Source organism: Austrofundulus limnaeus, unplaced genomic scaffold (assembly GCF_001266775.1).
Source record: "Austrofundulus limnaeus strain Quisiro unplaced genomic scaffold, Austrofundulus_limnaeus-1.0 Scaffold555, whole genome shotgun sequence".
Taxonomy (NCBI): Eukaryota; Metazoa; Chordata; class Actinopteri; order Cyprinodontiformes; family Rivulidae; genus Austrofundulus; species Austrofundulus limnaeus.
The window spans coordinates 86,309-101,465 of NW_013952957.1; the positions used below are offsets into that span (position 1 = coordinate 86,309).

The 15,157-nt window shown below is 39.0% G+C and overlaps 1 protein-coding gene across 1 annotated transcript; it reads left to right on the top strand.

Annotated features, from left to right (window-relative positions):
* The first annotated feature begins 420 nt into the window (after window positions 1–420).
* lrrc8db (leucine rich repeat containing 8 VRAC subunit Db) lies at window positions 421–8,052 on the top strand. The gene is made up of 2 exons (XM_014026455.1): window positions 421–789; window positions 2,883–8,052. Exon 2 carries the CDS (start codon window positions 2,885–2,887, stop codon window positions 5,438–5,440), a length of 2,556 nt encoding a protein of 851 aa, XP_013881909.1. The 5' UTR covers window positions 421–789; window positions 2,883–2,884; the 3' UTR covers window positions 5,441–8,052.
* The last annotated feature ends 7,105 nt before the right edge of the window (window positions 8,053–15,157 follow it).

The window sequence follows — 15,157 nt, forward strand, 5'->3', positions numbered from 1 at the left end:
GTGTTTCCGATTTGTCTCTTAATTTGTTTGCCTTTATATTTGGTGTCTTGTCCTCAGTCTGTGTCCATTCATTGTGCTGTTTACACAGCCATTGTGGTGTTCTCCGTGTTCCTGTTCTCCTCAGAGTTTTTGAGCTGCCCTGCCAGCCTTTTTATTTTATTAATAAATCTTTTTGTTAAACTTTGGATTTTTGCCTGCACCCTGGGTTTATCCTGCCTGCACCTCACAAGTAGGGGGAAAAGGATATGCATTTTTTCTTTATAAATTAAAATAGTAGTAAAATATAATCATTAAAACATCTGAGGTACTTTGCATAAATATCTATCTATCCATCCGATTTGACAATTTTTCATAAATGAATATCTTCATTACCAGCCTTTGAATTACCATTTCACCTTTTTTTTTTTTTTTTTTTTTTACCACGCTCCCTAACTTTTCTCTTACTGCCCCTGGCTGTAGGCTGATAAAACAGCTCTCCTTGGAGCATCTTTGTTAGACTTCACCTGCTGTTATAGAACCAGCTGACAGTCCTGAAGAACTAATGAGATTCATGTGAGAAATTAATAACCTTCCGCCGGGTCCTCCTCCTCCTCCAGCAGCCGGTGCGGCGCCAGTCAGAGGCAGCAGGACCCGACCATCTGAAACGGAGAGGGGGTTGTCGGATAAGCCGCTTCCAGCCCCGTAGATAGGCCTAATGGTGCAAAGTAAGGACGCCGTCCTGAGCTCAACGGAATATGACGCATAAAAAGCTGTCGTTCGCTGCCACGGCCGTCTGAAGCAAACCTGAAGGTGCGTACCCGCAGTGGAGCTCCTCTCCTCCAGCATTAGGCGCATTAAATACAACTAGTGGTGTGGCCCAGTTCTGTTAGCCAGACACGGTGCTGTGTAATCTGATAAATGCTACATTTATTGCGCAATAGGGAATATGCAGGTTTTCATGCGGGACCGTAGAGCTCCGTGCAGCTTTACACTAGACGTCACAGCTCGCATGGATGCGTCTAGTTCCTGGAGCCGGTTTGAACCTGCTTTGCGACAAATGGTGACCTTGATGCGCTCAGCAGATACAGCACAAACCAATCACTGTTATTTTAAAACACTAAAGCGTATCTTTCCCACCGTAGTGTAAACACACTTAGAGATAAACGCAGAGTAAATTTCTCTAAATAGACCTAATGAGTTTGTTTACACCTCGTTTCTGAGTCCTAACTTCTGTTTATAGTCTAAACCAGTTAAACAGGACTGTCCTGTCCAGGCCTCTCAGAAAGGTTATCTTTTTTTAAAAAAAAGATCTAGTTCTAAAAAATACACTTTTTAAAACTAAAATAATGGAAATAGTCCGAACAAACTATCTTTAATAATAAAAACAAGTAAAAACAAAGATTTTTTTGCACAAGACAATAGTAAATTTACTACCAAATAATGTTGAAGCCACCTAATAGTGCCACCTAATAATAATAATAATAATAATAATAATAATAATAATAATAATAATAATAATAATAATAATAATAATAGCCACCTAATAGTGTTAAAGCCTTTATTGAATATTCTACTACTAATTAGTAATCAGTAGAATAAAACTTTAAGCTGATAAGATGATGTCATCTTTCATGCTGTATTAAAAGCCAGTGATGTGTTTTCAGAGAAGGCCTAAAAACAGCAAAAGTTGAAGCCGTGAGGATCTGTGTGTTTTTGTGGTTGGCTTTATGTGTATCTTGTGATTCCTGTGTTTAGTTACTTGTGCTTTCCTTTTTCCCTGTAGGCCATCATTTCTTCTGCCCTCTGTTAGTCACGCAGCTCCACTGTGTTTTTCCCAGACTGCCTCCCACTCTCACCTACCCTCCGTTAGCATTCAACCCAGCTGTCTGTCATACTGCATTATCTCTGCTCTATATATTCAGTCTATTCATCATTTCTTTTTCAAATTGGTTACTTTGAGCGAGTAAAGCCAAATAAAATAATGGCATATATATTATATATAACTCTTTTGTAAACTAGATTATACCTCCTTAACAATATTTTACTTGGACTGTTATCTATCCATCTCACCTCAAAGTATAAAGGTACAACACAAGACTATCTTTTATTTCAAAATGTAAATTTAAAATAACTTGCTGCAGTGTCAAACATAATGTTTGAAATAAAAACATATTAATATCCTGTTTGTTGAGTAAAATATTCATTTTGTTGTAAATACAATCGGAGAAAACTGCAACATAACAATGAAACTATTACTTCTTTATTAACTTGTGTTCCCTGGTTTCGCATTTAGATTTCATCATCTTGAATGAATTTAATAATATGACCCATTAAGAGGCAGCTGATAGTAAAAGGGTTTGTTACAGAGCAGTAAACTGAGCTGTAGACAGACATCTGCAGAACATTAGGAGCCTTTTTTTCCACTTCCTGTGCCTCGTCTGACTTTGTTTTAAACATTTTACTGATTTTCCATGTTGCTCCGAGTCTTAACTTCATGTTTTTGCTAGCGCAAATTAGCACGTTGCGATAAAGAGGACACTAGATTTCTTTTTCCTACCCTTGTTTTTGTAAACTTAGATATATTTAAACTTTAAATCGTGTTTACTGTTGTATCTCCAATCCAGGAGCAAGCTCTTGCTTGTAAACAGGGGAGGGGCTGCCACACAAACAGTAAAGAAAAAAGTAGCCAAAGGCAGCTTGCATCTGTTTTGGCCAAAACCTTTTTCTAGAAAGTAAAGCAGCCATAATATCCTGTGCTTTTCTGGGCCCCTAATTAGGTACAGATAGTGTTACAGTGAAGCCATTAAGGCAAAAAAAAAATTATAAAATTTGAATATCTAGAAATAACATCTGTATTTTTCTATTAAATGATACATTTTTTTAATTTAATGCATTTCTTGCAGGGATGTTCACCCTCACAGAAGTAGCTTCTTTGAATGACATCCAGACAACCTACAGGATCCTGAAACCATGGTGGGATGTCTTTATGGATTATCTGGGTATTGTTATGCTGATGTTGGCTATATTTTCTGGAACCATGCAGCTAACCAAAGACCAAGTGGTTTGTCTTCCTATCTTGGAACAAACCCCAGAAGGGTCTGGAGTTTTTATGGGAACTCAAACACAAGACCCGGCTGATCGTTTCTGGAACAAAGAAAATGCCATCGGGGAACAAGCTGCTCCTCTGATGGCTAAAAGGCCTCCTAACATTATCACTCCTACAACTCACTTCACACAATCTCCTGCTTTTGGGCAGCCTCAGTCTGCTGATGTCAGGACCAAGCTAGATTTTCAGCAGTATGTTTTTGTCAACCAGATGTGCTATCATGTTGCTCTTCCATGGTATTCTAAATATTTCCCATACCTTGCTCTAATTCACACTATTGTATTAATGGTTAGCAGCAATTTTTGGTTTAAATACCCAAAAACAAGTTCAAAAGTAGAACATTTTGTTTCCATTCTGGGCAAATGTTTTGAATCCCCCTGGACTACTAAAGCTCTGTCCGAGACTGCGTGCGAGGACTCTGAGGAGAACAAGCAAAGGCTGGCTGGTGCGTCCTCTCTCCTAAAACATTTGTCCACATGCAGCGAGGAGGGCAGTCCCAACCAATCGGCCCAAATGTTGTCTAAATCTGGGGTTGCCTTTTCTGCTGAAAAGCTTGTGAGCGAAATCCCATCCATGACTATACTGGACAAAAAAGATGGTGAACAAGCTAAGGCTTTGTTTGAGAAAGTCCGGAAATTTCGTGCCCATGTGGAAGACAGTGACTTGATTTATCGGCTCTATGCAATTCAGACAGTCATCAAAACTGTAAAATTTATTTTGATCTTGTGTTACACAATGACTTTTGTGGCATCCATCAACTTTAATCATGTGTGTGAACCCGAAATAAAGCATTTGACTGGATATGTAAAGTTCCAATGTACACATAATATGGCTTTTATGTTAAAGAAGCTTCTTGTCTGTTATATTGTGCTTATATGCGTTTATGGTGTTATCTGCATTTACACACTGTTTTGGCTTTTTCGACGACCTCTAAAGGAGTATTCCTTTGAAAAAGTGCGAGAGGAGAGCAGTTTCAGTGACATTCCTGATGTCAAGAATGATTTTGCATTTCTCCTCCACATGGTGGACCAGTATGACCAATTGTATTCAAAGCGTTTTGGGGTTTTTCTTTCTGAGGTCAGTGAAAACAAACTTCGGGAGATCAGCCTTAACCATGAGTGGACCTTTGACAAGTTGCGACAGCACGTGACCCGCAATCCTCAAGACAAGTTGGAACTTCATCTTTTTATGCTGTCTGGTGTACCAGATGCTGTGTTTGACCTTACTGACTTGGACATCCTGAAACTAGAATTAATTCCAGAGGCCAAGATGACTGCTAAGATCTCCCAAATGATCAACCTTCAAGAGTTGCACCTGTACCACTGTCCAGCCAAAGTTGAGCAGAATGCTTTCATTTTCCTCTGTGATCACATCCGGTGCCTTCATGTCAAATTCACAGATGTTGCTGAAATTCCTAGCTGGGTATACTTGTTGAAACATCTGCAGGAGTTGTATTTGGTGGGTAGCCTGAACTCTGAGAACAACAAACTGATCGGACTTGAGTCTCTGCGCGATCTCAGGCACTTAAAGATTTTACATCTTAAAAGCAACCTGACCAAGATCCCGACAAACATAACAGATCTGTCCTCACATCTGCTGAGATTAGTTATTCATAACGATGGCACAAAGCTTGTAGTGCTGAACACTTTGAAAAAAATGATCAATCTTGCAGAGCTGGAGCTTCATAACTGTGAGCTAGAGCGAATACCGCATGCAATTTTCAGTTTGAACAACCTTCAGGAACTTGATCTGAAGTCCAACAACATTCGGACCATTGAGGAGGTCATCAGCTTCCAGCATCTCAAAAGACTAACTTGCCTCAAACTTTGGTACAACAAAATCATCAGTATACCATTGTCAATAAGTCATGTCAAAAACCTGGAGTCGCTCTATTTCTCACACAACAAACTGGAATCTCTGCCCTCTTCATTATTTACTCTTCTCAAGTTGAGATACCTTGATGTTAGCCATAATTCCATCGCGGTGATACCACCTGAGGTAGGCTTTCTGCAGAATCTCCAACATTTTAGCATTGCAAGCAACAAAGTTGAGGTAGTCCCAAAGCAACTATTCAAGTGCACCATGCTAAAGACATTATGCCTCGGCCACAACCGCATCACCTCCATTCCAGAGAAAATTGGCCACCTCTCACAGCTCACACACCTGGAATTAAAGGGGAACTGTCTTGAGCATCTTCCAGTTCAGCTTGGTCGCTGCAGTCTTCTCAACAGGAGCTGCTTGGTGGTAGAAGACCATCTCTTTGACTCGCTCCCTATTGAAGTCAAAGAGAACATAAATCAGGAAGCTAGCATTACTTTTGCAAACGGATGTAAATGTCTAAGTGAAGGACGGTAGTAACAATGCATAATATGCATTCCATATTTGGTTTTATTCAAAGTGTACAACTGAAAGAAACTAATTCAGCACACCCTATAGTTTAGCTGTTAATTGTATTATGTAGCAAATTTAGCAGTTAGTTTTAAAGTTTGTGTAATGTCTGACTTGTTTTTAGTGTAACGTGAACACGTTGGCAACTGAAAAACATTGGTATTCTCTTTGATTCCCTTTCCCCCCTGCTTAAATGCCTATAATAGATTTAAAAAAAAATTCTTAAACTTAAAAAAAATTATTTTGAATTAATTTGAGGTATCTCTAAATTAATTCACTGTAACCTATTGTCCACATGTTGAACTTTTAAGTTGTATTGGCTGCATATTGCACAGGCTGTTATCGCAATGACAATATATTTTTTAATATATTGTGCGGCCCTACTTGTCTGATTATAAAATCTAAAGTTACAATCAATGTAGTATTGATAACTTTCTTATACCTTTTATAAGGAAGGAAATTCAGACCTCTGTTTTTGCTTGTCACCGCTTTCATATCAGCACCTTACCAATAATGATAATACCCAGATAAATCATACATCCAGAATATTTGTCCAAAAGACAACAAGGAGCTCAATTATCCCTCGCTCAGACGTGGGTTACTGGGACCTTGCCCTGGAGCCAGGCCTGGGAGAAAGGTTCATATGTGAGTGCCTGGTGACCGGGTCGTGCTTGGTCAGGTTCAGCACAAATGAGTTACATGTGTTTGCTTTCTTTTGGGCCCACAACCACTGTGACTTTGAGTTAGGGGTCAGTCTCTAACTTGCGTTTGTGCTGAACTGCAGCCCAGAGTATCCACCCTCTTTGAAGTTTTAAATGGGAATGCTGGAAGCAAACTGCTCTGGCTGGGAACTCCTTTATTTTGCTCGGAGCCATCAGCCATCAATGCCCATGTGGGTAGTGACAGTGACCAGAAGGACATGATTGGGAAGTACGCCTGACAGAAGTACCATTCAAAAGGATCTTTAGCTCCCACCTCAGAGAGAGCTTCAATCTCATCCCAACGAAGGCGAGACACATTAAGTCCATGTGGGCCATGTTCCATGCCATCATTGTCAAGTCAGCTGTCTTGAGTGGTTTTTGTGGTTGCAAGGGTTTCAGTGTCTCTCATAGCAGTCATCATTGAGACTGTCAAGCATTGTTAACTGGTATGACTCCAGAGGCAGTAGAGGGATATTGGCGGGCCAAAGAAGTTATAGCCCTGGCTGTTGCCAAGGAGGAGTTTGGTGAGGCCTTGTTTGGAGAGTCAACCTGTCTCATGAAGATTCTGGCAAACCATCAAGCAGATGAGACAGGGAGGGCAGTAGTTCATCAACACTGTGTACAGAAGAGGTGGGGTGGTTGACCTCAACCTGTGATGTTGTTGAGTGGTGGAAGGAATACTTTGTGGACCTTCTCAATCCCACCAGCGTGTCTCCAAAGGTGGAAGCTAAGTCGCTGGACTTAGGGTTAGTCTGTCCATAACCAGGACTAAGGTCACCTATGTAGCTAAACTTGATTGCAGCAGGGCTCTTGGTGTGGACAAACTCTACCATGAATTCCTCATGGTTCTGGGTGTTGCTAGGCTGTCTTGGTCTTATTTTGGGGATGAAAGAGTGTTTTTTAATTACTAGGGCATCACTCTCCTCAGTCTCACAGATGAGGTCTGTTCAGGTGTGCTGGACAATGTTTGAATCTCAGATTCAGGAGGAACTGTGTGGGTTTTGTCCTGAAACACTAGACAAACATATTACTCTCCCTAGGGTTCTCAAGGACGCATGGGAGTTTGCCCAATCAGTCTACATTGTTGACTTGGAAAAGGCATTTGATTGTGTTCCCCAGTGTTCACTATTGGAGGTTCTTCATGAATTTTGGGCTTGGGGGTCAGTTGCTAAAAACCATTCAGTTCCTATCCAAACAGTTAAAGAGTTTAGTTTGCATTGCTGGCAGTAAGACAGACTCCTTACTGGGATCTGACTTACTGCCAGCAATTCAAACTGGTGGAAATGGGCGGATGGATGTATGGAAGTCAGGCCTCCCTACTGTTACTGTATTTACTGAGCACTTTACAGTCACTGTGTCAGATTAACGTAAATCAAAAATATTCACCTACTTAGCTTTTGAAATTTAAATTGTTTCTTGCACAGAAACTACTTTTTTGTAACCATTTTACTGATACAACCCTTTAAAACTTCTTACTAGACTTACTACGTCTGGCAACAGAAAATGTAAAAAAACAGCACCTGAAATTTAATTTCATTTTCTACATTTGAATATGCAAGTACAATACCAAACAAAGTATATACACAATTTATGTGTGGGTTTCACCTTAAGATTCATGTTTTGTGGTGTTTTCCATAAAAAAGTTATTTCTCAAGTCTTTAAACATGCCATAATTTTTAATTAGTATTTTCAACCTCTATGATAACCAAAAAGTCACTTTCCTGTAGCTTTGCTTTTATGTCAGTAATTTTATGTTGGAAACAATTTTTTGTTCTGTAATTTGTGTGTATTTTCTATTTGTTTGTTTTGCATTGCACTTTTTAAGGCTGAATTTAACAATATGCTCTATTGCTGATAAAATAAAAAAAATGCTATAAAGGCAAATGGCAGTGCTTTTCTTTACGTTCCAAAGCATGTAGTGCACTATTTAGTTCAAAACTATTTTACTGCTTTTACTGTGTTTAATATTATTTATTGTAAGAAATAAAAAAATATATAACATTTTCTCAAACTGCCTGAATGTGTTTTAGCACACAGACTGTTTGAGATGAGTGAGTGATTATTTGGGACAGTGATTTATTGGACAAAACAGTATTAATGAGCTTCTAATTGAGCACTTGTTCAACATGGAAAGATTAATTGCGCATCGACTATACAAACTGAAGCACAACCACTTTAAAAGTCTCAGCTTTGAATCTCAGAATATTTGTATTGCTTGTGTTTTATCTGTACACCCGTCTTTCTGTTTTATATCCACTTGATCCTGTGCAAAGATCACAGGGAGCTGATGCCTGTTGATCTGTGGGAATTCTCAAAGAAAACCCACGTAAGCACAAGGAGAACATTCAAATTCAACATTGAAAGGTATGGAGTGACAAGAATACAACTTTTTTAAAATTATTTTTTATTTATTTATTTTTATTTTTTGAAAAAGGCCCCAGCAGGGACTCCAGTCAAAGGCAGGGCTAACACCTGCACCACCATGCAGACCCTTTTGTTACCTCCACCAAGGGCGAGGTAATGTTTTCGGTCACGTATGTCTGTCTGTCGTTCTGTCATTCTGTCTTTGGACAATATTACTCAAAAACTTGTGGACGGATTGTCATGACATTTTTACCACATGTGGGTACTGGGCCAAGGAACACACACAATTTTTCCCATTTCCTCAAACACACCACATTTCCCAAACAACCAATCAAAACGGTTTCTTGCTACTAGGCTTGTAAACAGAGAGCTGCCAGGCCTCAAAGTTTGGAGACGGGGGGAGCCAGGAAGCTCTTTATAAAGAGAGTCAAACCATTACAAACTCATACAAGGAGATAAAACAGATGTTTTACATGGTGAAATGTGACTGATGAGAACTTAGGAGCTTAATCCAACACCAGTTTGATGATGAATAACGTTGGGTGACAAGTCTGACTTTTGTTTTTGTTTTTTCACATTGGTCTCCACTGGGAAGAAATCCCTTGCATCCTGCCTGCTTAAATGTTCGCTACGTCAGAACTTATTCGGCAAATGTGTTTCCATCTCTGCTTTTGTGCATTAACTCTTACAGGATGGGGGAAATTGGTCTTGGCGGAGTTTTGCACTCTCCCAGTGCTTCTAGTTTATTTATAGGTTCCATGTGGTCTTTTTAAAGTGATAGGATAACTTAGCACCCACTGCCTTTTCTATCAGTTTTAAACTACAATCATCTAATAATGATAAGGAATGGATTTGTAGCAGTTTTGGTCAAACCTTGTAAATGAAGCTTGCACAATCTCATGCATCAATTGAGCATTTGTATAAATTGGTTTAAATTATTGTATTTTTTATGTACTCTATTAATCCTCACTGGGTAATTTAGTTGTCTGTAATTTTCCCATCACACATGAGCAGACATGTGGACTGCCATTTAAGGTGCCCGGGGAGCACCTGTTGTCGAGGGGTACAGACTGGGGCAAATGAGGGTTGCCCACCCACATTTTTATTTTCGGTTTCAGGAGTGAAACCAGGCTCACCTTATCAAACCTCTGCCCCACCGCCCCTTTTGTAGTAGTAGTAGTAGTAGTAGTAGTAGTAGATGATTTTCAGCTTCTAGTACAATAAATCTTAGCCAAACATCAATGACTTCTGAGTAACAGACATTTTTGGGTTGTCTAACTCTGTTGTCCAACTTAAAGTGGACCAGCTCCAAAAGTTAGTGAGTTGAAAGTGTGCAGGAGTGATTATTTTCTGAAAGTTTCACTAAACTCTCTCTAGTGGTTCAGTGGATATTTTGATAACAGACAGACAGGTGCAGTGGGTGATAAAAACCGGCTCTGTTTAGATTTGCAGAGATACGTGCCAGCAGTAGTTCAGTATCAACAGTTACTCTTTGTGTTCAGCAAACACAGGTTTGTTTAGGAGAGACAGCCGACAGACTGTGACTCAGTTATTCCAGTAGCTGTTGTGTTTCTGACACCTTTGTGAAGGTGGACCTGCTGTAAACTCTGCACTTCCTGTGAAAACATGAAACCATCACAACAGAAAGCTGTGATTAAAACAAATAAAAACTATGAACAACCTGAATGAAAATGTATTATGCTGTGCTGCTCTCTAGTGGAAGTTGAATGATGGTGCATTTTTTTATGTACTATCATTTTAAAGGTTCAGTCTACATGATTGATTAGAGTGTTTTTTACATATAAATTATTTGTTAAAATCAGATTAATTGAATCTGAATAGTTTTTGCCTTTTTCTGTAAATTGTTTTATTTCTTCTCAAATTCTGGTGTGAATGCACCTGTTCTATAAAAACTCACCCAAGTCAATTTCTTGCTTACTAAGACTCAGTTATACTTAATCTGTTTTTAACTAGTGCCCAATCCCTCAGTATTTCATGGTTTTATAGAAGTGTATTCATAACTGTAAGTTTTGTTTTTAATGTATGATCTACTTCAGAGGTTCTCAAACTTGGGTCCCAGGACCCCCAGGGGTCCACAAGCCCTATCTTGGGGGTCCTCAAAAATTTTCAATAAATGGTTATTTTGGATTTTATTTGAAAAATGAACATGAGGAACAATGCACTAGTAAAACAACCATACTAAACCAAACAAAAACATAATATTCTCATAATATTTAGGGGTTAAAATGACAGTAAATTATTTCTAAAACAGCATGGGGTTTATGAGGGGGTCCCTGGAAACATTTCACACTTGTATGGGGTCCTCAGACCCAAAAGGATTGAGAACCCCTGATCTACTTCTCACTGCAGGTCATAGATTAGATTTTTGTTCTGCATGGTGTATCACATTATTATTATTATTAAAATGTGACTTCAGAGCCGCAGAGAATGCAGAGGTTATGTGCAGAAGAAGTGACGTCAGATGGTGTTTTTTTAAAATAAACTTTATTTACAACATAATGTACAATCAAACAGTACTGTACTCGAGGAGAGAGAGTAAAGGTACAAAAAAATGCAAAAACAAAATAAACAGAAGACAAAATAAAAGGTTATAACTTAAAATCTTCACATAATTTTTTTTAGTTTTATAGCTTTCAAATTAGTGCAGAGTTTCAGTGAGTCCAAAAAACAGTTCAGATAGGCCCTAAAACCAGCGAACTTGGGTTTTTGTTTTGCAAATTTGCTGGCATGAATGTGGAATTTAGTCAATGATATGAGAAAGTTCATGATATATTTTATCCCAGACATTCTAAAATCAAAGACACCAAATAAAGCATGTTTTACATTCAGTTTAACAGGCATATCAAATTTGCTATTAAAAAACTAATTAAGGTCACACCAAAAGGTTTTACTAACTGTGCAGTCCCAGAAAATATGAGTTGATGTTTCATTTCCAAGATGACAAAAGGAACAAAGACGCTGTGGGGTTGGTTTGAGGAAATAACCACACATGCTACATGTGTGTGGGGTTCAGGAGTTCTTGTACAATCAGAAATGATTAAATTATTTTCTGATCTGTTTGTTAGGCCCAGCGTTTACGTTTAATTTTCCCTCTTGATGGATTCTCCGGCTCAGTATTTAATTTTCAAAGCAGAGCAACGAGCGGAAGGTAAAATAAACTTAATATCGATCCCAACCCATTAGCATCGATACAGTCCGACACTAACTTAGCATGATCTGTTGCTGTAGATGAGCCATCATGGGAAATGAAAAGAGCAAAGATGAATCAACTGGACTTCTGTTCTGTAGCTGAAGACATCTGTGTGTGAGTCTGCACAAGGTGGTTTGTACCTTTAAATAAATGCATGAATCGATCTGCTCACAGTTACGTCACTGCTGTTACGTAGAGTCGTAAAACGTAATATGAGTGCTCAGATCAGCTTTGTAAAATTTTGTAAAATATCTGATACTTTGCACAGGAGCAAAAGAAAAAATCAGTTTTGGGCCACATCTACCTGCAGTGCGAACATAATTTAAAAGGAAAGAAGAAAACACATTGTTGTGATGTAAGGTCATTAAAAAGAAAAAAGCCCAGGTTTTGAAAATGCTTAAAAGAAAATAATAAAAATGTGAAACTTTTTTTTACAGTATGAAATTAACATTAAGTATACCAACAACAAAAACTGAAACAGAAATAGCAATAACATACTTAATGCCAGTGTGAGCAGCACTGATCTAAATATTAGTTGCACTAAGAAATATTTAGGTCCCCTAATTCTGAAGCACTAATGCACTGAAAAATTTAGCAAAAGCTAATTCTAAAGCACTAATGCACTGAAAAATTTAGCAAAAGCTAATTCTAAAGCACTAATGCACTGAAAAATTTAGCAAAAGCTAATTCTAAAGCACTTATATAATCCAGTTGACACATGAAACATTCTCCCTCTCCCCAGCTCATCCTGGGGGACCCCAAAGCATTCCCAGGCCAGAGAGGATATCCACTAATAATTAAAAAAAATAACAAAAGCCCTAAAGCACTAATCAAGAAATTAGTTCCTCTACTAGTGCTTTAGGGGAACCCCGCTCACCACTGTTTTATGCTATTAATAAATGGTTTGAATGGTTATTTATTTATTTATTTATTTATTTATTTTTGGGGTGGGGGTATGGCTGGTGTGCTCTCTCTTATCCTCGTAAACTTTGAAAAGCCCTGATCTTAACAATTTCCTAAATCGGTGGTGTGGGGGGCCCCCCACACCACCATCACAAAAAAACTTTAAAATAACTTTAAATAACTTTTGTAACAACTAAGGCAAAAAACAAAACAAAAACAAATGTTAGTAGTGATGTGGAGCCTAGGCGTAAATTTAGACTGGAAGACTCTCCCCGCCTCACCTGCTTCTCCCACCTGTTGCGTCGAGCGACCAGCTGCAGCTCATCAGCGTCTGATCCTCACCTCACCACGTCCAATCATCTCGCCGAGATCATCGTTAAAAGGCCCTGCATCTAAGGATCTGCTGTTCACCAGATGAGTTTTGACCCGCCTCCACCCCGCCTCCTCCCTCAGCCAAGGTCCAGCCACCTCTCCCCTTCGGCCTTCTTCCCACCACCGGTGTCCGGACCCCGGGGGCGGGACATTTACTCCATCTCTAAGCTGATCCTCAGTTCCCAGCATCTCGTAGCACTCCTGTCTCCTGCTGGGGCTCGAGCGCCAAAGCCACAGCACCATGTTCCTCTTCATTCATTCATGTCAATTAAACTCTTTAACTGCTACCATTTCTTTGTGAGTCTTTCCAGATTGAATTTTAAATGTGTTAAATTTAAATGGGGACCACTGTCCTGTGTAGGTCTTGGAAAGATCACCTGGTCGTCAGAAACCTGACACCTGTGAGCTGGTATAATAGCTGCTGGTGGTGTTTTTTACACCATCCTTTGGATGTGTTCAGGGTCACAGAGGGTCTGGAGGCCTTTCCCATTTAAAAGCACGTCAGAATTAATACAGTGGGGAAAATAAGTATTTAGTCAGTCACCAATTGTGCAAGTTCTCCCACTTAAAAAGATGAGAGAGGCCTGTAATTGACATCATAGGTAGACCTCAACTATGAGAGACAAAATGTGAAAAAAAATTGAGAAAATCATTTTGTCTGACTTTTAAAGAATTTTTTTGCAAATAATGGTAGAAAATAAGTATTTGGTCAATAACAAAAGTTCATCTCAATACTTTGTTGTATATCCTTTGTTGGCAATGACAGAGGTCAAACGTTTTCTGTAAGTCTTCACAAGGTTGGCACACACTGTTGCTGGTATGTTGGCCCATTCCTCCATGCAGATCTCCTCTAGAGCAGTGATGTTTTGGGGCTGTCGGCGGGCAACACGGACTTTCAACTCCCTCCGAAGGTTTTCGATGGGGTTGAGATCGGGACCCGGGATTGGTCCCAGCTTTCTGCAGGTCATTTACTAGATCCCCCCTTGTGGTTCTGGGATTTTTCCTCACCGTTCTTGTGATCATTTTGACCCCACGGGCTGAGATCTTGCGTGGAGCCCCAGATCGAGGGAGATTAGTACTGGTCTTGTATGTCTTCCATTTTCTGATTATCGCTCCCACAGTAGATTTCTTCACACCAAGTTGCTTGCCTATTGCAGATTCAGTCTTCCCAGCCTGGTGCAGGTCTACAATTCGGTTTCTGGTGTCCTCCGACAGCTCTTTCGTCTTCACCATAGTGGAGTTTGGAGTGTGACTGTTTGAGGTTGTGGGCAGGTGTCTTTTATACTGTTAACGACTTCAAACAGGTGCCATTAATACAGGTAATGAGTGGGGGAAAGAGGAGCCTCTTAAAAAAGAAGTTACAGGTCTGTGACAGCCAGAAATCTTGCTTGTTTGTAGGTGACCAAATACTTATTTTCCACCATTATTTGCAAAAAAATTCTTTAAAAGTCAGACAAAATGATTTTCTCAATTTTTTTTCACATTTTGTCTCTCATAGTTGAGGTCTACCTATGATGTCAATTACAGGCCTCTCATCTTTTTAAGTGGGAGAACTTGCACAATTGGTGACTGACTAAATACTTATTTTCCCCACTGTAAGTAGCACGGTCTAAATAAAACATACAGGCTGATGAAAAATAACTTTATTAATTAATGAAAACAAATTAATTGTTTGATAAATCTTTCTATATGTCAGTAGGCTTATAGACCAGCTGATTGTTCACACTATGGCAGGTGTTTGAAGTTGTTTTAGTTTTTTTTCTACCTGCTGCTTTGTGACTTGTTCAGTGTATTTTGTTACTGAACAAAGTGAGTGGGATGGTCTGCATTAAAATGATAATTTATTCTCTCCAAGCATCGCATGGTAAACTGTAAGGTTTTGAACTTTAAGAGCTCATTAGAGAAGATAAAAATTGTGGTACTTTGTGCATTGCAGGAAAGATGGACTTCTGCTGTTAAAAAGTAACTATAGTAGTAACCATAGTAACTTTTACTCTGTCTGATTTTATGACTTATTTTTACTCACACAAGGAACTTGTACTAGAGTAAAATTTCAGCTGATTACAATATTTTAGTACTTTTCCCACCTGCTGTAAACTGTTGTTGAAAAATAAATTCACTGATAAGTTACTG